The sequence below is a fragment of the Cryptomeria japonica genome, chromosome 4 (assembly GCF_030272615.1).
Source record: "Cryptomeria japonica chromosome 4, Sugi_1.0, whole genome shotgun sequence".
NCBI lineage: Eukaryota > Viridiplantae > Streptophyta > Pinopsida > Cupressales > Cupressaceae > Cryptomeria > Cryptomeria japonica.
The window spans coordinates 85,842,198-85,869,869 of NC_081408.1; the positions used below are offsets into that span (position 1 = coordinate 85,842,198).

The following is a 27,672-nucleotide window of genomic DNA, read 5'->3' on the forward strand; positions in this document are numbered from 1 at the left end:
TCGAAACCCTCTTCTCCAGCTTTGCCCAAATGCTCTCCACATTTACGTTTTCGGCAGGCATAATTGCCTCATAAATTGCAGTCCTTGTTAGATATGATATTACCTATTTTAATGTAGAAAACTAGCCGAAACTTGTTTTATGGGGGAAGTGCAACAAGTGACATAAGGTAGTAACAAAAACCCAAAATTAATTTGCAGCGAAAACATACTATGGGGTGAGAGAGGCTCGAACTCTCGACCTCAGGATCACTCAAATTTAGCTATGAGACCTACGCGCTAGCCAACTGCGCCACCACCCCTGATGTTTTTAAGGGGCGATTAACATTTTCATTCTTTATTACTCATCCACTGATGCCATGCTTGGCTTATATTTATCTTATTGTCCTTGTCACAAACATTGAGGCTATAATCTTGAAAATAACGGCATACAAAATGGAATCTACGGAAGCCTCAACTGATACCAGTCTTATATCAGAGCCAGGTTTCGATCCTGGGACCTGTGGGTTATGGGCCCACCACGCTTCCGCTGCGCCACTCTGATGTGTTGATACTAAGGGTTTCCTAAACTGAGGAACTCGCCATGTCTGAGAGCAAGGAGTAAGCGAAGAGAGCACAGTAGCAGTGACTAATTCAGGACGATTTGTTTAGTAAATTCAAAAAACTAAAAGGAAGTAATACGTTTGTCTGAGCCCAGGTTCGAACAGAGGACCTTTAGTGTGTGAGACTAACGTGATAACTAACTACACCAAACAGACGATTTTAGTCTAAATTATCCAAAGACTCTTTTGAAAGAATCTTTGTAAAATGAATAAAATCTGAACAAACATTTACTATTGTGTTCTCTGCACCAGAAGAATAAAATGCATATTTCCCATTACAGGATTCCGTGTGCGGTTAGGCTCCAACGCCCAGGATAGTTGTCGTCTAACCTATCCACTGAGGTGTCAGATTTTGCCGTGAAACAATCGCAGCTGCGTTTGTAGTCCAACGGTTAGGATAATTGCCTTCCAAGCAATAGACCCGGGCTCGACTCCCGGCAAACGCACTTAAATGTTTGTTTAAAGTAGATTTTACAACATACTGTAACTATTTTTTGAAATTCATTTCTCACATTCAGATTGAACAGCAAAATACCTTTGCGTTGCCGGGTCTCTCGGAGTATCCTAACTAACTAGGCTGTAACTCTTTTTTGAAAGTCATTTTTCACATTCAGATTGAAGAGCAAAAGACGTTTCCGTTGCCGGGACTTGAACCCGGGTCTCTCGGGTGAGAGCCGAGTATCCTAACCAACTAGACTACAACGGATTGCTTGCTTATTGCCACTCCTCTTCATTGTATTTGAAGCTTTTCTTAGACCAGTTTAAGATCCGGTTTTACGGACGGTGTGCAATTTTTCAAAGGTCTTTCTTTACGTATGGGCACCTAAAATCTCATCCTTACTCTCCATTCTGCCTGGATATTTTTGTGCTTTTGGTAAATCAAATTTTATTTCCATTCATATATATATTTCTTATTACATTAATTCAGAGATTATGTTAAAATTATAATGTTGGAATTAATGATTTTAAAGTTAGGCAAGTTTAATTTCGAACATAGCAATTTGAGGTCGCACCAACAGTTATATTTGCTTCTGACGTTTTCATTTTGTTTCTTAGTGTTACCCAACAAACTCTTGTCTGATATTTTAGTAAGATTTACGTCTGTGGCTGACTTTATGCTGTGTATAAAGGCCAAGGAGATAAAGTTAATGAGTAGAGAGAGTAACAGAGAAAGAAAAGAAAGAGAAGCTTGAGAAACAATGGGGAAAGCAGTGATCTCATTGCTGCCAACAACGATAGTCTTTCTTATGGTTCTTTCTATTTCAGTCTGGATGGTAGAGGGAAAAACCAGGCATTGCAAATTTGATGTAAGTTTTGTTGAGTTATATTTGTTTTATAGAACTTTTGGCTTTGAGGTTGTTACAATGTGAATCTATCCAGTACAGATTCAATTTTGTAAGTGCTGTATGTTGATTTTTAATCTTGTGGATCAGATTATTCACATTGTGTAGTTTATATGGGGCAAGTTTAAATAGCGTACTTTAAATTTTGATTTGTGTCTGGTGGTTCATCTGAAATCACACAAATTTTTCTAATAGAGTTTATCTATTAGTATGATTTTAGATGAGCCACTTAAGCAAATCAAACCTTAAAATATGTTGTTAAAGACACAATATTTAGATTTACTTGTACAAATACATAACCTTCTAAAATAATTTTTATCTAAAATCGAATCCAGCCTAAACTAAACCAAACAAGGATTATATCTTAGATACTCACCCTTGATCTTTATATGAATGGCTTCGAATTTGAAGGTGCAGTAGCAGATTGCGTCATACCAAGCCTATTGTCACAGTGAATAGGCAGTTCCCAGGGCCAACTAATTATGCTAGGGAGGATGATACATTGCTCATCAAACTCACCAATCGTGTCAAATAAAATCTCTCCATCCACTGGTATGATCTGGTTTTACTATTATTGATTTAGAATTATAGAAACTTTGCAATGGGTTTGAATTATGGTCGAAATTGTCATTGCAGGCAGGTTATAAGACAGCTGCGTACAGGATGGGCTGATGGGCCTGCTTATATCACTCAATGCCCAATTCAAACAGGGCAGTCTTATACTTACAACTTCACTATCACTGGCCAACGAGGGACACTCTTCTGGCATGCTCATGCTCATATTCTATGGTTGAGAGCAACAGTATATGGAGCTCTTGTTGTTTTACCCAAACTAAATGTGCCTTATTCATTTCCAATATCCCATAAGGAAATCACATTGATTCTAGGTCAGTGAAAGGATTGAATTATATTTGATATGATTACATGATTAAGTCATGGCATATAACACTAGTACTGAGTTATTTGAGTAGTGGAATGAAAACGTGGAAGCTGTTATAAATGCAGCACTGAAATCTGGAGGAGCACCCAATGTGTCTAATACAACATTAATGGAAAACCAGGTCCACTAGGCACCTTCACATGTCCTATCAAAGTTAAAGCAACCAACGAGTCTCAAGGAAAGTTTTTTCATTAGACTTCTCTGTTTCGGGTTGAGCTTTGATTTATTTATCTATGGCTCATGCGAGTCGTACTATTATAGCTCATTTATTACTATGATTTCAGATCTAGTTCTACTAGTTTGACTCCAAATGAACCACCTAGAATGTGCTACTTAATTTTCCGTATGACTCGAATAACCCATTTATTACTGGGATTTCAGATGAGTCATACTGATGTGTGAATGCTAGTGCTACTAATGTCACTTCAAATGAACCACCTAAACAGATGGAAGTTTAGAATGTGCTACTCAAACTTCCCTAATGAGATTTGTTCTCAGACTTACCATACAAACAATATTGACTATATTCGGTAGTATAAAAGAATTGTAAATCCTGGGGTTCTTACAATTCTTACTAAATAGCGTGTGTTATGAATGATAAAATCTTATAACAAAAGATTGCAATCTCCCCTATATTGCAGATACTTTTGTTCTTCCAGTTGAGCAGGGCAAGGCATGCCTGCTGAGTATAATGAATGCTGCACTGAATGATGAACTCTTCTTCGATGTGCCAAGTCATCGCCTCAAAGTGGTTGACGTGGATGCAGTGTACACCAAACCATTTGAGACCAAATCTGTGGTGATTGCTCCGGGACAAAACACAAACGTTTTGCTCCATGGAAACAAAAACCCTGGCAGGTATTTCATGGCCTCTCACCCCTTCATGGATGCCCCTGTTCCTGTAGACAACAGAACCGCCACTACAATCTTGCAATATATCAATGCACCCGATTCATCTTTTTCATGCAACATGATTGATATGCCTCAGATCCCATCTCCAAATGATATTGCATTTGCCACTAACTTAAGCAACTCCATCAGGAGCTTAAATTCTGCCTAATTCCCTGCAAAAGTCCCAGACAGTATATCGCAATCTATTGTTCACAGTGGGGATGGCATTGGACTCGTGCCCATCAATCAACAATGTAAGCTTTGTCATGCTCACCATTGCCCTTCTGCAAGCACATTATAACAACATCAATGGAGTTCTCACAAAAGATTTCCCAGACAACCCTCTCACTCCTTTCAATTACAAAATAAAAATATGAAATTAAATTAATTGTGAATGTCAATGGATTTATCTTAATGTATTCTGACAGTTTACTTTCTACTAAAACAAGTGATTACATGCACTTTTGAATTAATATCTCAGCATTTCAAAAACAAAACTGTTCCGGAAAGGTGTGACATGGACAGAGCTACTCTTGTTTTTTGTTCAACTCGGTTTAGTGCAGGTGTTAAAACATGCCAGAATCTTGCCATTTCACTTTGTAATTTGAACTAAATAAAAGCATGTATATAAATAGTTGAAGCTTTGCGTATGCTTTTACATTTTGCATAAATGTTCCAAACAGTATGTGGAAGGAGAATCCATTTGAAAAACTTTTACATTTTGCATAAAAGTTCCTCACAGTATGCTGAAGGAGAATCCAGTTTCCAGAACTACAAGGCAATGTAGTCCTTGTTGTTACACACTTAATTAATTTAAATGTAAAACACTACCCGAAACTTGTTTTATGGAAAGTGCAACAACTGATATAAGGTAGTAGCAATTAACCAAAATGAATGGCAGCAGTAACTCAGCTTAAAATGGGGTGAGAGAGGCTCGAACTCTCGACCTCAGGATTACTCAATATCAGCTATGAGACCTACGCGCCACCACCCCTTATGATTGTGAGGTGCTGATAAAGATATCCACTCCCTAAATCAAAAGGCAAAAAACATATCTACTCTATAATAGAAATTGAACTGGAATTTACTTCTGTACTGATGCTATTCTTAGCTTATGTTCCCTGTCACTTATAATCTTGAAAATAACGGAATACAAAATGGAATCTACTGGCAAAATGTAATACCTAATTAATCTACTGGATTCTCCTTCAGAATACAAAGCCTCCAGTTTCATATCACTGCAAAATATAAAAATGGAAGCCTCAGCTGATACAACGTTTTATATCAGAGCCAGGTTTCGATCCTGGGACCTGTGGGTTATGGGCCCACCACGCTTCCGCTGCGCCACTCTGATGCGTTGTAGAAATTAGCAATACAACTAAAAATGTCTAATTGAAGAGACACTGCAGTAATAGTTTAAAACTAAAACTAATCAACTTGTCTGAGCCCAGGTTCGAACTGGGGACCTTTAGTGTGTGAGACTAACGTGATAACCAACTACACCACCCAGACACTTCTATTGATGGAAACAACAACTAAAAATCTTGGAATATGAATAAAATGTCAAACATCAACAGAAGAATTAAGTTAACACAAATGCATATTCCCATTACATAGGACAAACAAAAATAATATGCCGTCAAGCAAGGATTCCGTGTGCGCTTAGGCTCCAACGGCTAGGATAGTTATCTTCTGATCCATCGATTGACTTGTAATATCCTATAAGATTTAGCCAAAAATGCGTTTGTAGTCCAACGGTTAGGATAATTGCCTTCCAAGCAATAGACCCGGGTTCGACTCCCGGCAAACGCAATATGAAACTTCTAAACACAGTGAAAGGTTTTTCCGTTAGTGTGTTGAATGAATATAGTTTAGGAATTTCTTTTCTCACATTCAGAAAAGAATTTTCCGTTGCCGGGACTCGAACCCGGGTCTCTCGGGTGAGAACCGAGTATCCTAACCAAACAGACTACAACGGATTGACTGTGTATTTATACTTCTATTACTGCAATTCAAAACGTTTCTTAGACCAGATTAAGATCCGAATTTACGGACTATGTACTTCGTTACAATTTTTCATAGGGTTAAAAATTGGTGGAGAAAAATCTCAAGGTTACGGTCCACTGTTAAAAAGTCATTCCGCCAAGATATTTTTAGTGCTTTTAACAAATCAAATTTTATTTCAATTCACACATATTAGTTATTATATTTTTATTTAAAAATAGCAAAACAAAGGTGCTGATTTTGTATAAAGACAAGTAAAAAATGCTATTACAACTAGTTAGAACAAACTATTGAGAGCACAAGCTATAACAGACTACTTACAACACACTATCAGAATAGTTAGGAAACAATCAATAAAATTGGATAATGATGACAAGGTAGTGGAAGAGTGTCATTCGCAGTGATAGTCCACTATATAATGCGAGGAGTAATTTCTTTGATAGCCCTACATTCAAGGCTCATAGAATCAACAGTTTTTCAAAAACCCAGATCATAATTCACTGCCTCCTTGGCACTGGCAATGGCATCAACAAAGGCCTCATAGGCCATCTTGAGGCCAAGGTAGGTTACCCTATTCCTGCCAATCAACAACGAGAGATGTTTGATCACCTATTTGAGATCCTTGTAGGTTTATTCTAGGAAGGGTCATGAGGCAATGGTAAACCTGCAACTACATGTAATGGATAGATGCCAGTGAAAAGTCATCAATTGATAGCGATTTTGGCAAGCTCTCCAACATGGTGATGGTTGTTTCTTATCTTGCATCACCATTAATGAGAACCAAGGCTTCCCCTTCCCTCTTTCTTCATTTCTTTCTATTGTTGCACGACTTTGCTCGAGGATTGCATAGGAGCTCTCATATTATGGTGTTTGAAGTATGAACACATAAGAATTCTACATTCTCAAGATGTGCCATCAAACATTGTTACAGATAGGTCTCATGTATATTGATGAGATACGAGTTAGGTATGATAAGGTAGCAAGTGCATGGTGTTATTTGGTTGGAAAACCATATTTAACCATTTGACCCCTATATAATCACATAAACCCTATAAAGATATGGTAGGTTGTTGAAAGGAGAAACATTAGTTATGAATCATTAGGTAGCCTTGATCCTATTGTGACCTTACAATCATGTATCTTAAGATATTTTAGCATGAGAGTGTACACAAGTAGCTTGGACTCTCATAGGGTGTGAATCTGTAACAGAGGGAAGTTGACACCTCGGGAGTGATGAGTCCTCGGAGAGCCAACGGTCCTTCCAATACATCTACAAATTGGCTCAAGGCTAGGCCAAGGGATAAAAGTAATAGAGTTAAATAGTTAACCATAATTTGAGGCTCTCAGATGACTCTATCAAACCTTCGTCCAAAGGATGAGCGCACAAGTCTAGGATGCTAGTGCGATGCACTATCGTCCTATATAGACAAGGTACAGAGTTCGTACAAAGTGTGATTGTAATGCAATAAAACACATAAAGTAATGGAGCTAAACTAGTAAATGCGATATACAAAATAACCAAGATAAAATGGAAGGAGAAAAGGGAAGAGAATAGACAAACAATAGGTCCACGCTATGAAGCCTCCAACCAGATGAATCTTCTCTAATGCAATATACACACAAGCAAGAAGGAAAACGTTATGGGTTGTGTTTCAGAGTCTGCCTAAGTCAGACCCCCGTTTTGGTGTTTCCACCTCCACGGACAATCCAAAAAGCCACAGGAAAGGAAGATAATGAAGAAGCCGATAAAAATGAATGCAAAGACAAATACAAAGACAATGTTATGCTATTTGATAATTGGAAAATAAATGAAATATTGGAAATGCAAGATAGAGTTAGATCGCTCCCTTAATGCTTGGCAAGTATTGGTATGCTTGGTAAACTTGGTAGCTCGACAATGCTGCAACAATGGTGGTGGTGTCTCCAAGAGCTTCAATTTCCAAGAGAAAGTCTCCAATCTACCAAAAGATCCCCTGGAAATGTCTCCAAACCCAGGATATAGGCTAAGGGATGAGTTTGAATGTTGGTGGTCGTGTAGGGAGGTGTTACAATTCCTTCTTGGCGTGGGTTGTAACGTCCCAACGACCACCCGTTAACTGACAGATTGGTGGGACGGTAGAGCGTCACGCAAACGTCTTCGCGCCACGTCTGTGTCTGCGAATCTGTCAGATTGACAAAGTTGGTAACGCTTCTAGGGAAGCTGACATGGACTTCTTTGGTGGACAAAAGGACAAAAGGACAAGTTGGCGAATTTTTAAACTCAAATAATAGACAAACCCCTATTCTTCAAATTTGAATCCTACTAATGAAAAATAAGAAAACAATTTTAAGGTCACAACAATGAAAGCGAATGAAAGAACCCAATAACTAACACTGAAATAGCAGAGTACCGCTAGCTTCACGTGGCGCTGACCGGAAGTTCAGGTTTTCTTTTATTAATTTGTGCATATATCATCTTTTAGCTATTTAGTCTCGATATCACATTTTCCTGTGTGGCTCCGCAATGGAGGAGGGTTATCAAAATAATCGCGATGAACAACTGCACGTCCTAATGTTCCCGTGGTTAGCCCACGGTCACATCTCCGCTTACGCAGAGCTCTCCATCAGGCTTGCACAGCAAGGCACTAAAGTTTTCTTCTTTTCAACACCGCTAAATATAGCGAAGATCAAACCCCTGTTTGAAAGCCGCCAGATCCCAAGTATTCAGCTATTGGAGCTACCGCTGCCAAAAGTAGCGGGGCTTCCGCCAGAGATAGAGAGCTCTTCAGACCTCCCGATGCAGCAGCTGTTGATGGATTAGAAGCCCCGTTTGAAAAGCTTTTGGCGGAGATTTGTCCGGACTGCGTGATCTTTGATTTTGTTCAGTGGTGGGCGGGTAGAGCCGCCGCCAAATTTGGCGCAGCTTCTATCGCTTTCTCTACATTTGGTGCCGCTTTTAGCAGCTGGGGTATGCATCCCGTTTGGCGGCAGTACAGGAACGGACTTACGGCGGAGGATTTGGTGGAAGAGCCGAGAGATTACCCCTCGCGGTCGGTCACATTGAGGCTGTATGAAGCAGCGGGGGCTTTATTTGTCCACAGTGCCCCAGAACCAGGTGCTGTTAGTTTCCCTGAGCGCAGCTTGCGTGGCATAGATGCCTGTGACAGCGTGGCTGTCAAAACGTGCGCTGAGCTGGAGGGAAAGTATATTGAGTATTTTGGGAAAGTGACTGGGAAACCAGTTGTTCCGCTTGGCCCTCTCTTGTCACCGCACGTGTCAGGAAGAAAACCTGACTCGGATGAGATGACATGGCTGGACAAACAGTCGCCGAGCTCTGTAGTCTACGTGTCATTTGGGAGCCAGTGCTTTTTAAGCATGGAACAGATTGCAGAGGTGGCATTGGGACTGGAGGCCAGCTGGCAGCCCTTCTTGTGGGCCCTCCATGGTGATTCATTTTGGGTTCCAGAGGGCTTTGTAGAGAGGGTTGGTAAGAGGGGTGCGGTTGTTAGAGGATGGTTTTCACAGAGGGAGATACTAGCCCATCCTAGGGGATATTATGACTCACTGTGGTTGGAACTCTTTGATGGAAGGAATGAGCAATGGCTTGCCTTTTATAGCTTCACCCATGCAATTTGATCAATGTCATAATGCAAGGTTGGTTGTGTGGTGCAGAGGCACCTAAGCACACAAGCATACCAGGAGGTCAAAAGTCATAATATGAACAATTTATTGTATTTGAGTCATTCATAATGTATTAAGGTTATTTGAGTCAATTGAATCATAATATGTAAGGCTAAATGAACCATTTTGTCCAAAGATATTTCATAGTTTGGACAAATACTTGGTTTTCATTTGCAAGAAATCAATAGATGAAGGGTTTACATGATTCAGGTTTAATGAATGATATATGGATCTACAATCATTATGGATTGATATATATAGAGAAGATTTGATAATGATTTTGTTGGGAAATATATGACAATGCCTCTAACATGTTGGAAGATTTGTATTGATGATTGAATTTCACGAATGATTTGAGGTTCTTGATTGGATAATCATGATGCTCTGCATCATTGTGGAGTAATTGAAGTTGGGTATTGAAGTTGGGCGAGGAAAGGATGGGGCTTTTCAAAGGGAGGAGATTTGTAACGTTGTGAGGATGGTTATTGGGGTTGAAGGGAAAGATATTAGAGCCAAGGCAAGGGAAATTGGCCAAATGTTCGAGGATAAAATATTGAAGGATGGAGGATCTCAAGATGAATATATTACTGAATTCGTTAAGCACTTGCACCTCCTCAAGGCCAATGAGAGGCTTAAAAAAGGTAAGGAAATCCAACATTAAGTTTTTGCTACAATCAAATGCGCTCTCTCGCTCTCTCTCTCTCTCTCTCTCTCTCTCTCTCTCTCTCATGGACCTCATCCCTATCCTTTAAGATAGTTAAATCCAAGCACCTTATGAGGTTACTCAACAACATACTAAATTGACCTAAAGATATTTTTTATTTTATTGAAATGAATAATAAATATTATGGAGTGTACTTCAATTATGCCTCACTAAGTTCTTAGTCAAAGTCATTGTTGGGATAAGACTCCAATATTGCCCATTTTGATAAATAGTTTCTTTTAATTATTAGTTTTTGTTGTGGTAGGAACACTAATGCATTGCTTGCCTTCAATTTTTAAATTAGTTTAGCTAATGAGCATATAGAATTAAAAAATCTAAGCAACAATCCTATAGTCTATCATTGATTTTCTTATTTTATACTTTCTAATATGTTATTTATCTCTCTTTTGATTGGTTCATATTGGGAATAATCAATGTACAATCAAAGTTTTATTATTATTTTATAAATTATATGTTCAATGCATTTAATTTTTTGGACCAAATTTCAACTATGTGTGCATACCAAATTGAATGCTCAAGTTCCTATTATAGCTTTGTGAATCCCCAATTCTACACAATTATCTTCTATAAGTGACATTTGAATCTTTCAGTGAATGTTTGATGAAATCAAATCGTTCCACATATCTTAACCATACTCTTTTCATATTTGGACACCATAGCAATGTCATGATTGGTTCAACAATTTTTTGGCCTATAGGGATATATAAATGGATGATTTGCATGCTAAAAACTAGTGGGTGTGGGTATGTTATCAAGTACATACCTTTATATATTTCATCCTTATTTGATATTGTATGATTGGATAATTTTTTTAACTGAATAAAGTTGATATATCTGAATCGCACACAAGAAAGGACGAGAGAGTTCAATAATTAAGCCACATAAGGAGGAAGATAATCATGATCAAAATTACTAATTCATTAGAAATACACTAGTAATTATTCCTGATTGATGGGAGTTGTGTTCTCAAGTCAAAGATTTAAGGTTATGCTTTGCATTATAAGATGTATGGTTCTGATGTATTGAATGTTAGTCTAGTTGAGTTTGTCATCATCCTTGAGTGTGACTTCTATGGTGGAAAGCTAAAGATTAGACGCATTGATTCCCAACCTCTTAATGAGACCACCTTTGCTATGCTATCTGGTTTTAAATGCTTATAGCCTTCTAAAACAACTTATTATTTACATTTAGAGATTTTTGGAAGAGAGGATATATATTTTTCTTCTAAGGAATCAAGTTAAGTTTTTAAATAACAACTCCATGAAGAGAGTAGTAATTGTTAAAAAACAACAATGCATATTTGATTCCGTAAATGACTAATGATTAAGTATCTAAAAGTTAAGTTTGTCATATTGTTGGATATGGTTAGACCCAAAAGGACCTTATATCTTCTGAGTTTACAACCAAAAATGTTAGGATGTTGGTGCATAATAGTCCAAATGTAGTTGGCAAGTTTGGAGTCTTCGAACACATGCTTGATAGATATAGTCTTGCTACAATTTGGGCATTTGAAAGCATTGGTGGAAAGGAACCAAATTTGCTTGCCCATGGGATATTTGTGGTGAAGAAATTACCAAGAAACCATTTGCAATGGCACTTAGGCATATTAGCTTGATAATGTTAAAAGAAAAAGTAAGCTTTAACCACATTGAATTGTTGATCCTATATTTCCATTTTAACTGTAGACATTGTTTAAATTGTAGGCTTTGAAAAGTAGTTTAGGTGCATCTCAATGAGAATTGGTTTATCCCTTCTCCATGGCCATCTCTAGTCCTTGAAGAAGTTACAAGAAGTGAGTGGATATTTTGATAAGGAGAGTATGGTTACCTAACTCCATAATCAATTCTCTATATTCATTGTACAAACTAAAGTATGATTGAATTTCGTTCTAGTTTCTCCATTGAAGGGTGGGTAGATACCAAGTCAATGAATGTTTAGATTCCTTTTGTGCCCATTCATCCTTGCATAAAGAGAAAGAGGTTATATGCTAATTTAAGCCTAACAATTTCACTAAATTGAAGAGGGGTAGTTGAGACTATGTTTGAGATTTATTGGAACTAATTAACTACTTTGATAGAGCTTACTATAATTTCTAGATGTTAGTGAGAGGAGGATACAGATTAAATTGTATGGATAAAAGAATCTCTATCTTATATATATGAAAATTCTTTTAGTAGACGCCAATGCAATATTTTGTCTAAATAATGTTTTCCAAGGCTCGTAGTTCTATATGAATTGGATTACCAATTTGCAATCAAACATATTCTCTATGTTCTATAGTCCATTAGACTCAAGTTACTATTGTTTCTAGGTTGAATGTAATGATACCGTGAGGAAGAAGTAAATTTAAACCTTTATTTCCATCCCATTTATTCCATTAATTTTTTTTAACATCTTTGGGTAAGCTCTTCATGATAGCCTTAAGAGGGAATACAATAAGAGAGTAATAGGCACAGGTGAATACGAAGATAGTTTTGTCTACTTGTACTCTTCCACTAAGAGAGTAACATATTCCTCTACAATTGAATTTTTATTTTTTTGAAATTCCACATGAACCAATTTCACATTTTTTATAATGCATCATCAACCATATTATGCTTTCCTGGGTTGTAAACCAAATCAAAGTCAAACTTGGCCAAGTACTCTTCCCACTTAGCCTGCTTCAAAGTCAACTTAGCTTGCGTTTTGAAGTAGGTCAAACTCACATTGTCAATCTTGACCACAAAGTGAGCTCCCAACAAGTAGTGCCTCCATACAGTTGGCCTTAAACATCACACACTAAGCCTTTGACCGCTTAGGTGGTAGTTGTGGGCTCATTTCCTTTGCCAAGGTCTGCTTCCATCTTTTCCCGTTTCGTTAGCGCTCAAACTCAAAAATTTCTTCCACGCAAATTTCAGTGGATGTCCGTGTATGTTCCATCGCAGCCCGTGGGTAGTTTTTTATTTCCCACCACTCTCCTGGCCTATGCTAAAATGGGAGCTTTCTGAACAGGGTTTGGACATCCAAAAAAGTGCAATAGAACGACGATTATTCTTAGATATCAGTTGGAAATGCTCAGGTAAACATGTGTGCAAAAATGTGGAAGCAAAACCAAGGCACGTGAACTTTTTTTATTTAAATCTTAAATAAAAATATTAGGCTCTTTTTAAACAAATCTAACACTTTTTCTTATTTATTAAAAAAGTTCAAAATTTGTTATCATCTAATTTTTTTTTTCTCTAAGTTATTATTGTAGACACCCAAAATTGTCATGTCTAATTAAATAAATATATTTATTTATTTAATTATCTAAGCTTAATTATTCTATTAATTAAATAAATCTTTATTTATTTAATTAATTCATTTATCCTCTTCTAGCCTTATTTCTCATTTAAATAAATACCTTTATTTATTTAAATTATCCTTTTTCTAAATTAAATAAATATCTTATTTATTTAATTATCCCACTTCTTCTATTAATTAAATAAATCTTTATTTATTTAATTAATTCATTAACCTTTTCTACCCATGACACATGTCATTCATCTCTTAATTCATACACTACCTACCCCTTTCATTATTTTATTATTTCTTTTACCTACCCTCTAATCATAGCCGACCTCCTTTTACACCTCTCAATCTTATCCCTCCATTTCATATAGTGTCTTCTATATAAGAGGATGCTTCCTTCATTATCAAACCCTAACTACTTGATCAATTGACTACTTGGCATATGCAATCCTACTTGCAACCACATTTCGTTCTTTGTTGAGCTCTTGTGCACATAAAATCTAAGAGCAAATACATCAAACAAGATTAATGGAGATAGGAAGAATGGAGATCCAAACCCTATTGGACATGTGATGGTATAATCTTTGTGATTTCGTTTGATTTGCATTGTCTTAGGTAATCTTCATATGTTATGGTGGATCTTTGTTGTTGTTAGGCTAGGGTTTTGTGGTTGAATTCATTTAGCCTTTCAATATCGTTATTATTGTTATCCATTTTCACCATATACATTTTGGCACGCCCCATGGGACATGGATTTTTATTAGATCTGTGTTTTTTTTGCAGATTTTTCTAACCCTATATTGTTGTTTTGTAAAACAATTTGGAGAATAATCTTGTGCAGCAAGGGTTTTGGACACAAAATCAAGATCTTGGAGAGATTCGATCATATCAGACAAACGACTTGGAAATTTTGCACCAAATTGTTTTTGCAGGTTGAAGAAAGTATCAGGAGCCCTCAATACAAAATTCAGAATTTTTGGAGCACATTTTCATTTTCTATGAATTTTTTATGATTTTTCATAAAAAATTAATTTTGAGAGAAAATGAGAGAATTTTTCAGATTTTCTTACATTTTTGGAAATCTCTCATAATTATACATAGGATCTGTTCTTTGTGATTTTAATTTTGATGCAAAATATTTCCCTAAAAATCGGATCTTTAAAAATTAGGGTTTTTCCTTATTTTGATCAGATCTCACAAACGGCTTCGAATTTTGGCATAAACGTTTTTGTGCAGGTTAGGAAAAGTATCAGAAAGATTCAGTAAAAATTTCAGATTTTTTGGATCACTTGTTCAATTTATATGAATTTTTTATGATTTTTCATAAAAAAATAATTTTGAGAGAAAATTAGCGAATTTTTTGGATTTTCTTACATTTTTGGAAATATCTTAGAATTATATACAGGATTTGTTCTTTGTAATTTTAAATTTGATGCAAAATCATTCCTCAAAAATCAGATCTTTGAAAATTAGGGTTTTGCATTATTTTACTCATATCTCACAAACTGCTTGGATTTGTTGCAAAAACTTTTATGTATAGGTTTGGAAGATCATCAGGACTCTCCAGTAAAAATTTCATATTTTTTGGATCGATTTTGCATTTTATATGAATTGTTTATGATTTTTCATAAAAAATTATTTTTTGGAGCAAATTAGCAATTTTTTTGGATTTTCTTACATTTCTGGAAATATTTTGAAATTTTACAAGTGGTCTTTCTTTATGATGAATCAGATCTTTGAATTGGTCAACAAAATGCATTGTTGAAGGCCCCTATTTCACAAAGTCTTTTGGATCTAAAATTTACCTAACTTGTGTGCTTGCAGGAAGGGGTGATTATTTCAAACAATCCAAACTACTAATAAATCTTTGTTGCAGGTCCTTGGCAAGGGTTTTTGGATTTTTATTGTGTGTCTTATTTTCATAGACTAGCAAACACTTCAATTGGTGCACTAAAATTGAATCATTGCCTTTTGTGTCTTGAGCAATAGACTCTTTTTGTTTAATCTTTAGAGGGCCTGTCTTCCCGTGTGGTCATTAGGACTACTAGTGAGAAGAGAACGACCCAAGTCATAGCAAAAGAAAAGCCATTTTCTTCCAAACCATTATAAATAACTGTATTCATGGTGAAAACTATGAATAACGTGTGCTAATTAGTTCATACCGATACTATGTCTCCCCATAAACCCATTTGATCAAATTTATTTGATTAGTTGTAGGGCATAACCCCTACTGTCTAGGAGCCTTCTGTATTTACAGAGCTGAAAGTGCCGTATGTATGGCCACACGAGCGGATCCCCTTACTAGCACCTTTTTGTTTTAGAAGCCAAAATCCTTCTAGTTGTTCAGGCATGAGGTCGAACCTCTGGTAGTGGCCCACACACATACGGTTCTTAGTAGAGATACAAAGTTCACCACAGGGAGTTTTCGTGGGGACTGATGCTTGGCTGACCCGAGAAGTGAGTGCCGAGGGTGGAGCCAGTGAGGTCAAGCATCTAAGTATCCGCTCTGAATAGCGTAGCCTCGGGGGTAAAACCTCATGGGGGATCAACAACTATTGTCTTGGCCAGCCATAAGAATTGTGCTTGACTTATTTTAAACATTCAAAACATTCAAGACCAAACAGCAAAACATTGTGCCTTTTGTGTCTTCAAGTGTATGCAAAACATTTTTACATCAAACAACACACTTTTCTTAGAGTCATTTTGAGTCTAAACACTTGCAAACATTGAGTTCTCATCAACATTGTGTCCTCTTGTCACGAAAAACAGTCAAACATTCAGATTTGGTCACAACCAACAACTTCACAAATTGGAAAAATTTTACAGTCCAGCAAGCAAGAGCAATCAGTTTCAGAATTCTTGAGCTTCCTAGGTTGTTTCTCCAGGTTTTGATCTAGCATTCAACCTGTCTTTGGGTCTCACAAAGTCCATCATTGCTTTACATCTTGCATTAAATTTACATTTGTCTAAACTTGAGTCAAAAGGTCACTTGCTTGTCCTCATCATACTTTGTCAACACACTACATACAACAACATTTTGCTAAGTGGTCCCTCATCAAGGTCTATCACCTTTGGGTCTCATTTGGTCTTACTTAGAGTCAAGGTCAACTTACCTCATCAAGAGAAACTATCCTCTCTTTGGAAGTCACACCTACTCTACTACATACATAATTGGTCTTACACTTTGGACATTGCAAGTACGCCTCAGATTCATTTACATTCCATCCAACTCTTGGTCTTCCATACTTTTTCCATTTTCATCTAGTCTCACACATCTCGGTCAATACCTAGTTCATGGTTGAAACCCGTCTTCAAAAATCTAGGAGAGAAACTAAAGAGGCTCAAGAGTTAGCGAAAATGAGTTCTTATGAGTATGACAATGATATCTTTTTCAATTCTGATCATACTACATTACCTGACATGGATGCCTATAGAAACATTCCAAATGTTGAGAACATGGACACTACAAACAACAATGATACACACAATGATGATATGGACAACTTTTCAGTACATTCAGCAGATGTGGAAGAATCCATTAGGGATCTCCGTTTCAATCGATTGGTTGAGGAAATAATGAGGACGGATAGACAATACTTCTTACAAATGATGGCACAAAGTGGAGCCAAGATACCTCATGATTTTGACATGTCTCAAATAATGGAAAATCGACCTTTGCAACAACCTCACTCCAACATGGATCAAAGGAGACCTAATACTGGAGGCAATAGAGGACCACATATAGTTCTTGAATCACCATCATCTTTGTTTCAAAAACCAGAGGTCCCACATACACATGGTCAAGCATATGATACTCACCTTTGCAGACCATTATGGAAGTCTTATGCAGAAAGATATGCTCAATCACATACCAATGCTAAGGATCAACCACCAAAGCAATTGGATATTCAAAGGCATGCTCAAAATTTGGACACAAGGAAACCTCGTGTCAAATTTGGGGGCAACACATTAGAACATGACATGCCTGTAGAGTATGGTATACATGTACAAAATAGATATTTCATTCCTCAACATGAATCTATACCAAGTGGTCCATATACGCAACATCACTATAGACCTCCTCCATATGAACATGTGTATGATCAATATCATCCATATATGCAACATGCTCCTCCTCCAATTGGTGCCTCAAGCATGGGGTATGGTCCAAGAAGTCGATCTCCACCTAAGAGCAATTTGGAGCAACAAATCAGAGACTTACAAAAGAAAATGGAGGACATAAATACACCAAAGCCAACATACACAATGAGAGACATATGTCCCTATCCATTTGACAAAAGCATTCCAATGCCTCCATTTACTACACACTTTGTGACGCCTAAGTTTGATAAGTATAGAGGAAAAGGGGATTCTAAGGTACACATAAGACAATTTTTCATAGCTTGCATTGAGGTAGCAGCAGAAGAGACATATTTGATGAGATTATTCCCACAAAGCCTAGGTGATCAAGCTATGGAATGGTTCTCCCAACTCCCACCTGGTATTAAGTCATGGGGTGATCTAGCAGAGGCATTTATGCAACATTTCTCCTACAACATAGAGACAGACATATCAGTCACTACTTTGTGCAACACCAAGCAAAAAGAGGGAGAGTCTTTTGAATCATTTTTACAAAGATGGAGGAATCTAGCCAGTAGATGCTCTTGTGAAATTCCACAAAAACAAATGGTAGAGATGTTCACCTAGAATGTTAACAAAGACATTGGCTATGATCTAAGGAAAGCTTGTTTTTCCACCTTCAAGGATGTCATTGAAAAAGGCTTAGTGACAGAGAAGGTCCTAATTGAACAAGGAGTCATTAAAATATTCAAAGAAAACAAACAAGACTTTAAAGGAAAAGATAAGCCAAGATTTTGGAACAAAAACAAGAACACAGTCAATGATGGTGTTGCTGATGCCAATACAGTTCAACCAAAAATCATTTTTTCTGGATCAAGTTCTACAAACAATCAAGTGAATACTCAAACAACTTCAAAGTCACGAAGGAAGTACACCCCATTGGGAGAACCACTTGAGTCAGTTTTCAAAAAGCTAGTGGCAAACAAGATAATAACAATTCCAGATCTACCTCCATATGAGCCAAAGGTTAAACCAAATTGGTGGAATGATGATGAATATTGTGAATTTCATAAGAGCAAGGGTCACAAGACAGGAAATTGCCATCGACTGAAGAACATCATACAAGATCTCATTGATAGAGGTGACATTGAGATTGAGGGACACTCATCCAATCAAGAACATGAAATGTTTAAGGAACCATTCCCAAAACATGACAAAGGAAAAGCTAAAGTCACATATGATCAAACCAACTATACCAGAGCATCCTACAACTATGATTCAACTATCAATCACATCTCGATGGACAATTATGTCTCTACCATTATCATCAAGGACAAAACCCCTGAGAATTCTACTCAGAGACCCAAGATCGTTTTGAAAGGCGTTGGATCTTCTTCCAAACCTACCTTTGAATGTCATGTTACAACCCGCTGAGGTAAAATCGCTTCGCAAGGTGCTCCAACTAAAAACACCACTTCCTCATCAACCAAACCTGAGTATGACCTTGAAGAACAGTTAGGGAAGACACCCGTGCTCATCTCCATACTTGAACTCTTGCGCATATCCCCCACACATAAATCCATTCTTGACAAAATCTTGAGAGAAACTGTTGTTCCTACTGATCTGAACGTGGACCAGTTTCAAGCCATGGTGGGATACCTTTCCATTCCACACTCCCTTACATTCACAGAAGCCGATGATGCCTCCGTAAGTCAACCACATAATGTACCATTACACATTGAAGCCTTCATACACAAACATAGAATCAAAGGAGTCCTGATAAATGGAGGAGCAAGTCTAAACATTTGTACATTGAGCACTATTAAACAATTGGGATATTCCGACAAAGCTGTGAATTCTACAAACAAAATTACTATCAAAGCATATGATGATGAAGAGCTTTCATCCAAGGGTACAGTCACCTTACCTCTCAGAGTTGGGCTAGTTACAAAGGATGTGGTTTGTCAAGTACTTGATCTTGATCTCACATATAATATATTGCTAGGACGTCCATGGATTCATGAGATGAGCACAGTCCCATCTACATATCATCGATGTATCAAGTTTCCATACAATGGAGTTGAAGTGACCGTCAAAGCGGATCCAAATCCATTCATATATTGCAACAATCTGCAACCTAGATCCGAAATAACAATTCCAGCTAATCGAGAAGCTATTCCTTCATTAGCATATGTTGATTCAGAATCCTTAAAAGCTTCTACATCAAAACAGGCAGAGATCAAAGAAAAGTTCAAGTTTAAAGATATGGGATGTGGTGAGTATATCTTTCATGTTGATCAACTCCCGCTATCTCCTAAGGTATTCAGTCGACAAGAACAACCTACAAAAAAATTGCAATTCCAAGGAATTGGGTGTGAACCACCTAGTGTTGTGGCTACTAAGTCCGAATGCAAATCTCCTCTAGTGGTGCAAGCAACTCTTGATATCAATAATCCTAAGAGTGGTTCCAACAAAGAATCTATTGAGTATATCGCTAGCCCTCTTGAGAACTCACATAGCCTTACCATTTCATCCACTCATTCCATTTCCACTCCACTTCCAGACTTGGATCAACAAGAATTACAAAAGCCCTTACTCATTGGGGATCAAAAATCAAGCTTTGAAAAGAAAAATCTAAAAGTCAAAACTAAAGAAAAGTCCTTTAGTCCAAATCAAAATCAAAAGCTATTGGACTCTGCAAAAATCAAAGTCAAGGATAAAAATCCTATGAAGCAAAAAGAGCAAGAGTTGATCTCCCCTAATATCAAAATAACTGGGGGCAAAAGTTCTACAATTTCAAGCCAAAAAGAATACTTGTTGATCCTAAGTCTCCATCATGCTATCCTACTTTCACTTCTTTTTGCAATCATAAGCCTTCATCACTCATCCACTTGTTCCACACATCCATCTCCTTTTGGCGATACATCATGGATCTTTAATGGAACTTCCTCAAGGGACTTTGTTATCAGGGATGCCCAAACTTCTTCAGGTGACACACATACGGGCCTACGTAGTCCACACACTAGTAATTCTATCTCAATTCCTTTATCAAGGAAGATAGTCACTCAAGCTACAAATCATTCAGTCAAGGAACAATGCAGCTACAATCATAAAGTCAAGCCTCGCACATTTGAGGTAGGTGACTTAGTTCTTAGAGAAAATCCCAAAAATCAGCAAGACAGAGAGAAGAAGGGCAAGTTCGAACCAAATTGGCTTGGTCCTTACATCATCACAGCAACCTATGGATCTAGTGCATATCAGCTCTCAACTATAGAAGGTGAACCTTTGGAGGATCCTATCAACAGCATGCACCTTCGCAGGTTCTACACATAGCTCTTTGGAATATCCTAATTCAAAAAATACAAAAAAATCAAAAATTTCAAAAATACAAAAAAATCAAAAATTTCAAAAATACAAAAAAAATAAAAAAATTCAAAAATACAAAAAGAAATTATAAAACAAAAAAAATCGTTACTTGGTGAAAACCTGGCAAACAAGCGCCTTGTGACACAAAAAACATTGAAAAATTGAAAAAAGTAAAGAGAAATAATTTCGTCCAACGGTGAAAACCACTTCGGTGGTGCCCTAGGCAAGTACCATGGTGAAAACTGGGTCACCAGCGCCATGCGTAGAGACATTGCTCCTCCCTCCTTCAGGATTCACTTTCATCCTTTCACTTTGCACACACTCACAACCTATTCGTTCATAATAAACTTACCCATTCCCATCATGTCTTGTTATTGATCTACCCAAGATTGGTTAGCCATTCATAATAAACCTCCCTTTTCACCTCCCTTTCCATCCATAATAAATCAGATCCTATCTGTGGCTAAGGCAAGTCCTATGTCTAGTGATGGGTGTGGAACTGAGAACATCACATGTTTCGAGGAGTACAGTTTCTTCCAGCTTCCTTCAGTCTATCCGCGCACAATCCGCAATAAAGCAACATTTGCATCGCCAATCCGCAATAAAGTTTCATCTTCTCCACAATAAAGTATCAGTTTCATGGATTCAGTCAGTTTCAGATGAGACAACAACAACAATGGGCTTCAACAAAATCAAATCTTTCAACAGACTCAGACAACATATGGTTCCGTGCTATCTATCCTTTTTGTGAAAGTAAACATTGTGACCACAATCAAATAAGACTTATACAAGTGACAAGAGACACTAAATTTGAGGACTACAGTGGATGTTGGTGTCGAGTCTTGGTTTTCTTTTGATTTTATCTTTTGGTGACATGTCTTTTAGCTTTTTTAGGATGTCTTTGACTAGAGATTCTATCTCCAGGATGTCTTTGACTAGAAAGGTGAGGATGGGGTATCGTCACCTATTTTCTTTTGTTGTCTATGGATTGTCTCTTAGTAATGCTATGACTTGTCCAAGGATATGAGGACACTGTGAGTCTAGTGTGAACTAGGGCATTCCTTGTTTGTGACTGTCTTATCTCCATGCAAACAGGTACAATGACTTTCTGGGTCGAACATATGCCTCGATTGTCATAACCTACTTGCCATAATAAATCTCAATTATGATAATGCACAAGAAGCTCTTTCACTTTCATATCTTCTATCTTTCATCCCCCTTTCTTGATTGACTTCCATCATCCTTCTTGAGTCCATGTAGCCTGCTATCACTTGACTGAGTATAATGACACGCCAAAAACATTTGCATTTTATGTAGTTGCACCTGCATTACCACATATTAAGCATTTCATACATACATATAGATATCACAATTGCATCACATCTTGCACACAACACATGTTAGCACATTTTATATTCTCATCATGTAAATAATTATTTGCATTATCATATTCATTGGCATTTCATACATTCACATTTGCATTGGCATAACACATATAAAACATAAAAGAACAAAAAAATATATTGCATTGCATCATATACATATTTCCATCCATATCATAAGCATCACATAGAAACATACATCACATAGGTACGCATGCATATAGCTGCCGCAAAGATGAATCATCTCATATATATAATCATAAGTGTCATGATACAATGATGTCAAAATACATATGGCTACAAAATCACCCACAGGTGTCTACATCATCATACAAAATGGTACAAAACTGATACAGAGGAACCCACTGATCACTCCTCCCAACATCGCCAGTAGTGCTAATCCTGTCCATGTCATCATGTCCCATGTCACATATCCTGCCCTCATCTCCAGTCCTGGATCCTGAAACACTCGTCTCAATGCATCCCTGTCTCCATCTCGATCGTAGGGAATCAGCTCCCCATCGATCGGTATCCTCAAAATCATGTATACATCCTCGAGGGTGACTGTCATCTCCCCCATCGGTAAATGAAAGGTGCAAGTCTCAGAGTGCCACCTCTCCGCCAGTGCAGTTAGCAATCCCATATTCGCCCGAAACTCAGGCACATACAAAATATGTCTCAATCCCATAGCCTCAATCGCAGCTCGGTCCTCGGCTGTCAACTCAAGTAGCAACCTCTGAGTCGATGGGAATCTCTCCCGTGACTCCAGCATAGGCAAATACTCCTGCAGTCACACAAATCAATCAACTCAGTCCTAGTGACACTCACTGTTCATCACAAAGTGTTGCTTCTATCCTAGTGGTACTCCCTGTTCATCACAAAGTACTACGTGTTTGACACTCCCTGTTCATCACAAAGTGTTGCTTCTATCCTAGTGGTACTCCCTGTTCATCACAAAGTACTACGTGTTTGACACTCCCTGTTCATCACAAAGTGCTGCTCACATTTGCACTCACTGTTCATCACAAAGTGCTGCTCATATTTTAGTACTCCCTGTTCATCACAAAGTACTGTATCTTGGTACTTACTGTTCATCACAAAGTGCCTTGATCTATCCTATCCTAGGGCCTCTTCTTGAGTGAATCCTCTTGAGTAGTTTCCTAATTGGCAACGTATGTTCTGTCACAAAATTGTCAATCCTAGCCCTATTTGCTATCCTAGTTTTCCCTAGAGGACCTGCTTGAGTGTATCCTCTCAGCAGCTTATCCAATCGACAGCGTATGTTCATCACAGAACTGCCGATTTGACCTAGAAGACACAAATTCATATTTTTGGACACAAACGTGCTTTCATGACATAAACGCTCTTTTAGACCGCATAAATGCGCTTGGCACCAACGTAGCCATGCCTACATGTTTTTGACATTTTTTGGACCCTATTCTAAGCGCATTTACTACTCTACCTAGCATGCATTAATGACAACAATAAATGCATCAAAGTACAAGGAGGTTTTGTGGTACTTACTGGCTCTCCTGCATCTGCTAGCCTCTGAAATCAGCGAATGCGGTCGAATCTGTGAACCAATGCCATCGCTGCTGACTGCTACTGCTCTATCTCGCTCTGCACTCTAATCTCTTGGATGTGTGGATGACAATGAGGATGTTTTCCCCTCGTGGTCTATCTTATAGACTACCCTAGCCCTAGTCTCCTGTGTCAGTCTTCGTTATTCCGTGACTCTGTCACTTTATCCGGTCAGTCCATTCTAGCCTCTCTTTCTTATCGAGAGATTGTCAGCAATCTTTTCAGACATTTTCATCCAATCTCTCGAGGGGGCATATCATTCCCATCTTGGGGCAACTCTGTATCAGTTCATATTATCTTCTTTGAAACAACCCGACAAGCCACATTGTCTCAAAGAGGGGCAAAATGTAGACACCCAAAATTGTCATGTCTAATTAAATAAATATATTTATTTATTTATTTATCTAAGCTTAATTCTTCTATTAATTAAATAAATCTTTATTTATTTAACTAATATATCATCAATAATAAATATAACAAACTCTTTTATAATAAGGGCTCATTGCAATTGAACACTTGATTGAACAAATAAATTTATTGGCAAATGTGTCAAACCAATGATAGTAAATCCCTAAGGCATGCTAATTTCATGTAATTAGGTTTGTGGGACCTAATTATCCTTAATTATGCACTATATTGAATCATTTAATAAACTAGTTTAGTGAAGCACAAAAAATTTAGGGATAATAATAACATTATATGTGCTACTTTGATATAATTGGTTTTAAAATAATTGAGAGCCTATTTATTATGAAATAATTCCTAGTAATCCCTATAACCAATTATACATTCTAATGTGTATGCAAGCTTTCCCATTTAAACATAAAATAGTTTAAATACTCCATAAGAAATAGTGAGAAACCACATGCAAGCGAATTGGAAAAATAAATAATGAGCAAATTTTGATTGTTTGGTAAAATATAATTAGAATAATCACTATAATTCTAATCAAAATTTTGTTTGAGAAATATACCAGTAATGATTGGGAGAAAACCCAATAAAAGGTATATAAAAAGGTAGGAATAACCTTTCTAATTGCATAACCCCAAGGAAAGAAGAAGACTTATATAAGAAAATAAATAAACATTAGTAAAAAATAGGAAATAAATAAATGTCTATTTTTTTTTCCAATAATCACATCTTTGAAGAATCACACATAATATTTTTAGTAATAGCCTTAAAAAATTGTTCTTGATCTAGACTAAGGAATAGCTAACCATTCAAGAAAGGAATCAACATTGAGTGAATGGAGTGAAGATAGGGAAAATTAATTCTATTCTAGTAATCAAGATCCCAATCCAACAATTGGTGCTGAGAAAATGAAATTAATCTCTCAAGAAGTTTTAATGGTTCCTATCTTGTGAAATTGACGAGGGGATTCTTACAAATTAAAATTCCTCTCAAGAGGATTCCTTGCTAATAGAAAATGAGGTGAATTCAATCTTCTATAAGAATTATAAATAAAAAATCTATTAAAAAATAGATAGAATATCCCATAAATTATTGTGAAATGGGTTAAAAAAGAATAAGTTGATCCTAAGGAATCCTCAAATTAAAATTCTCCACAACATCAAGTATTACAAGATATGAGGAGATCATAACTACCTTACGAAATTTGGTCAATTCATTTTCTTCAAGATGACTTGCTCTCCTAGATTGGTGGGAACTCTTTAACATGAATGGATACCTCCTCTATCAAACCAAAATTTATGGTTTCAAATTTTCATAGAAGTAGGTTTGGTCAACCAAATTATTAATTAGAAACTCTTTTAGGAAACTAAAATTATCTCTAAATTATAATTTTCTAGTTTTATCATAAATTGACCTAATTTCCCTACCATTAGGAGATAACTATGGCAGATTATGTAATACATTATGAAACTCATAAATTAATTATACATGATATGTGAAAAATTTACTACTATATTAACCTCAAATGACAAGTAGGGAAGCATATGAAGGGTTATTATGTCACATATTGATTTTAGCCCCATTATCTAGATGAATACACTCTTAGATTTTACACATAGGAATGGAACACTCACATAAACAAAAAAAAAGGCCCGGCTTAATTATAATAGTAAAGAGATATATGATATTATTTTTATATTTCCCAAATTGATTGAGCATAATGATTTTATAAAATTTGAAATAATTATATGCTTGGTTTTAGAAGACCTTCCTTTGACTTTACAAGTCATTGAAGATCATCTAAAGCTCAAATTCACCTTCAACTTAAAAAAAATATGTAGTTTTATGATCAACCCTTCATTATATATCTCATTGAACATTGATGAAGCAAGCTTCTAAAAACAAGAATCACCAATACTATTCTCTACTAAAAAGATCATACTCCTAAAAAAATCATAAGGACTGGAATAGTAATTCCAATTTTTAAGAACATTCTATTGGAAAGGAATGGATAGAAATGAAACTAAACACTCTCAATGGATTAATCATATTTAGAGGAATAGACTAGGATCAATTCATGAAAAAAGTTCTCTTATCTTAAAATTAATAGATGTCAAAGCAAAGGAAAATAAGATCTAGGAATAAAAATCTTGAGACATTTAGCTAGCTTAACGTGAAAAGAACATAAAACTTTTCAATAGGTTAAGTAGGGAAAGAAGGAGCTACAAAAATCACTTTTATAAAATTTCGGAGGAGAACCTCTCATTGAACCTAAACCCATCAAACTTGAATAAATTTTTCTTTTTAGTGAAATTATTACAAGTGATGGGGATTTAAAATTATAGGAGAAAATAGAATTCCTATACTTCATTCTCTTTTTAAACACAAGTGAAGATAATCAAATATTAATGACACCTTTCATTAAGGAGGCGATGAATTGAGATTCATTTAAAGTGAACTTAAACAAAGTCCAAAGCCCTAATGAATTTCACGTTTCCTTGTTGCTATATCATTGAAAAATAAATCGTGGTGGCTTGTATTGAAGCCCAAAGATTCTAAAGATTCTAAAAGAACTCAATTATATATTTATTACATAAATCCCCACAGGAATCCCCTTGTAACACTATTGAATGTTTTGGCACTGTGTACCAAAGAAGAGATCCCCAACCCATTTTCTTAATATCCTGCAATCAGGGCTTTCCAAAAAAGCATGTTCCTTTGAGGTGTTCTGTCAAACAGTTCAGGTCCCTTGTCTGTGCTTCCACATTTTACATCTATTTCTGCCACACAATTTTTGGAGGCATTCTATCAAACAGTTCACGCTCCTTTTCTATGCTTACACATTTTGCATACATGTCTGCCAGGGAAGTTTCAGCTACAACATCTCCAAAATTCCTCTACCGTTTATTGTGTGATAGATCTCCATGCCCTGTTCCAAAGCTACCATTTTCGCGCAGGCTGTGAGGATGTTGGCAGATGTTGCGGAGTTTGGCATTACGCCTGCCAATTGCATTTCGTTGAAAGCTTCTAAATTCTTTTCAGCAAATGCATTTTTGTGCATATCCTCTAATCATGCGGGGTAAAAGATGACAGCACAGTTGCTGCTAAGTCAGTTTGCTCCACTCCTTGTTCATTCCACGTGATGACAGCCAAAAACAGAGATTGGAGGTCCTGGAACGGAGAGTATTCTTTCTGTGTCATTGCTGCTCAGGGATCGTTGGTGTTGATTCCCTTCAATGGGGAATAAGCGACGCCCTGTTCAAATCGATGGCAACAATCTCGGCTTCTGCAAAAGTGTTCAATGAGACCGCATTTCTTTGAGGCATCCGATCAAAAAGTTCACGTGCCTTGGTTTTGCTTCCACATTTTTGCACACATGTTTACCCGAGCATTTCCAACTGATATCTAACAATAATCGCCG

The 27,672-nt window shown here is 36.8% G+C and overlaps 1 protein-coding gene, 8 non-coding genes and 1 pseudogene across 9 annotated transcripts; 4 read left to right on the forward strand and 6 right to left on the reverse strand.

Annotated features, from left to right (window-relative positions):
• Positions 1-211: 211 nt before the first annotated feature.
• Positions 212-299, reverse strand: TRNAM-CAU (transfer RNA methionine (anticodon CAU)). Its single transcript is given in 2 exon segments — positions 212-247; positions 262-299. It is a non-coding gene; the product is annotated as a tRNA-Met (tRNA).
• A 170-nt stretch (positions 300-469) lies between these two features.
• Positions 470-541, reverse strand: TRNAM-CAU (transfer RNA methionine (anticodon CAU)). The gene has a single exon. It is a non-coding gene; the product is annotated as a tRNA-Met (tRNA).
• Positions 542-973: 432 nt separating this feature from the next.
• On the forward strand, positions 974-1,045 carry TRNAG-UCC (transfer RNA glycine (anticodon UCC)). Its single transcript has one exon. It is a non-coding gene; the product is annotated as a tRNA-Gly (tRNA).
• Positions 1,046-1,232: 187 nt separating this feature from the next.
• TRNAE-CUC (transfer RNA glutamic acid (anticodon CUC)) lies at positions 1,233-1,305 on the reverse strand. Its single transcript has one exon. It is a non-coding gene; the product is annotated as a tRNA-Glu (tRNA).
• A 486-nt stretch (positions 1,306-1,791) lies between these two features.
• LOC131055753 (laccase-11-like) lies at positions 1,792-4,150 on the forward strand (annotated as a pseudogene).
• An 876-nt stretch (positions 4,151-5,026) lies between these two features.
• Positions 5,027-27,572, forward strand: LOC131055754 (inactive UDP-glycosyltransferase 79A6-like). Its single transcript, XM_057990140.2, has 4 exons — positions 5,027-5,132; positions 8,470-9,239; positions 9,847-10,078; positions 27,463-27,572. Exons 1-4 carry the CDS (start codon positions 5,027-5,029, stop codon positions 27,570-27,572), a joined length of 1,218 nt encoding a protein of 405 aa, XP_057846123.2.
• Positions 5,056-5,127, reverse strand: TRNAM-CAU (transfer RNA methionine (anticodon CAU)). Its single transcript has one exon. It is a non-coding gene; the product is annotated as a tRNA-Met (tRNA).
• TRNAV-CAC (transfer RNA valine (anticodon CAC)) lies at positions 5,212-5,285 on the reverse strand. The gene has a single exon. It is a non-coding gene; the product is annotated as a tRNA-Val (tRNA).
• TRNAG-UCC (transfer RNA glycine (anticodon UCC)) lies at positions 5,514-5,585 on the forward strand. Its single transcript has one exon. It is a non-coding gene; the product is annotated as a tRNA-Gly (tRNA).
• TRNAE-CUC (transfer RNA glutamic acid (anticodon CUC)) lies at positions 5,680-5,752 on the reverse strand. Its single transcript has one exon. It is a non-coding gene; the product is annotated as a tRNA-Glu (tRNA).
• Positions 27,573-27,672: the final 100 nt, after the last annotated feature.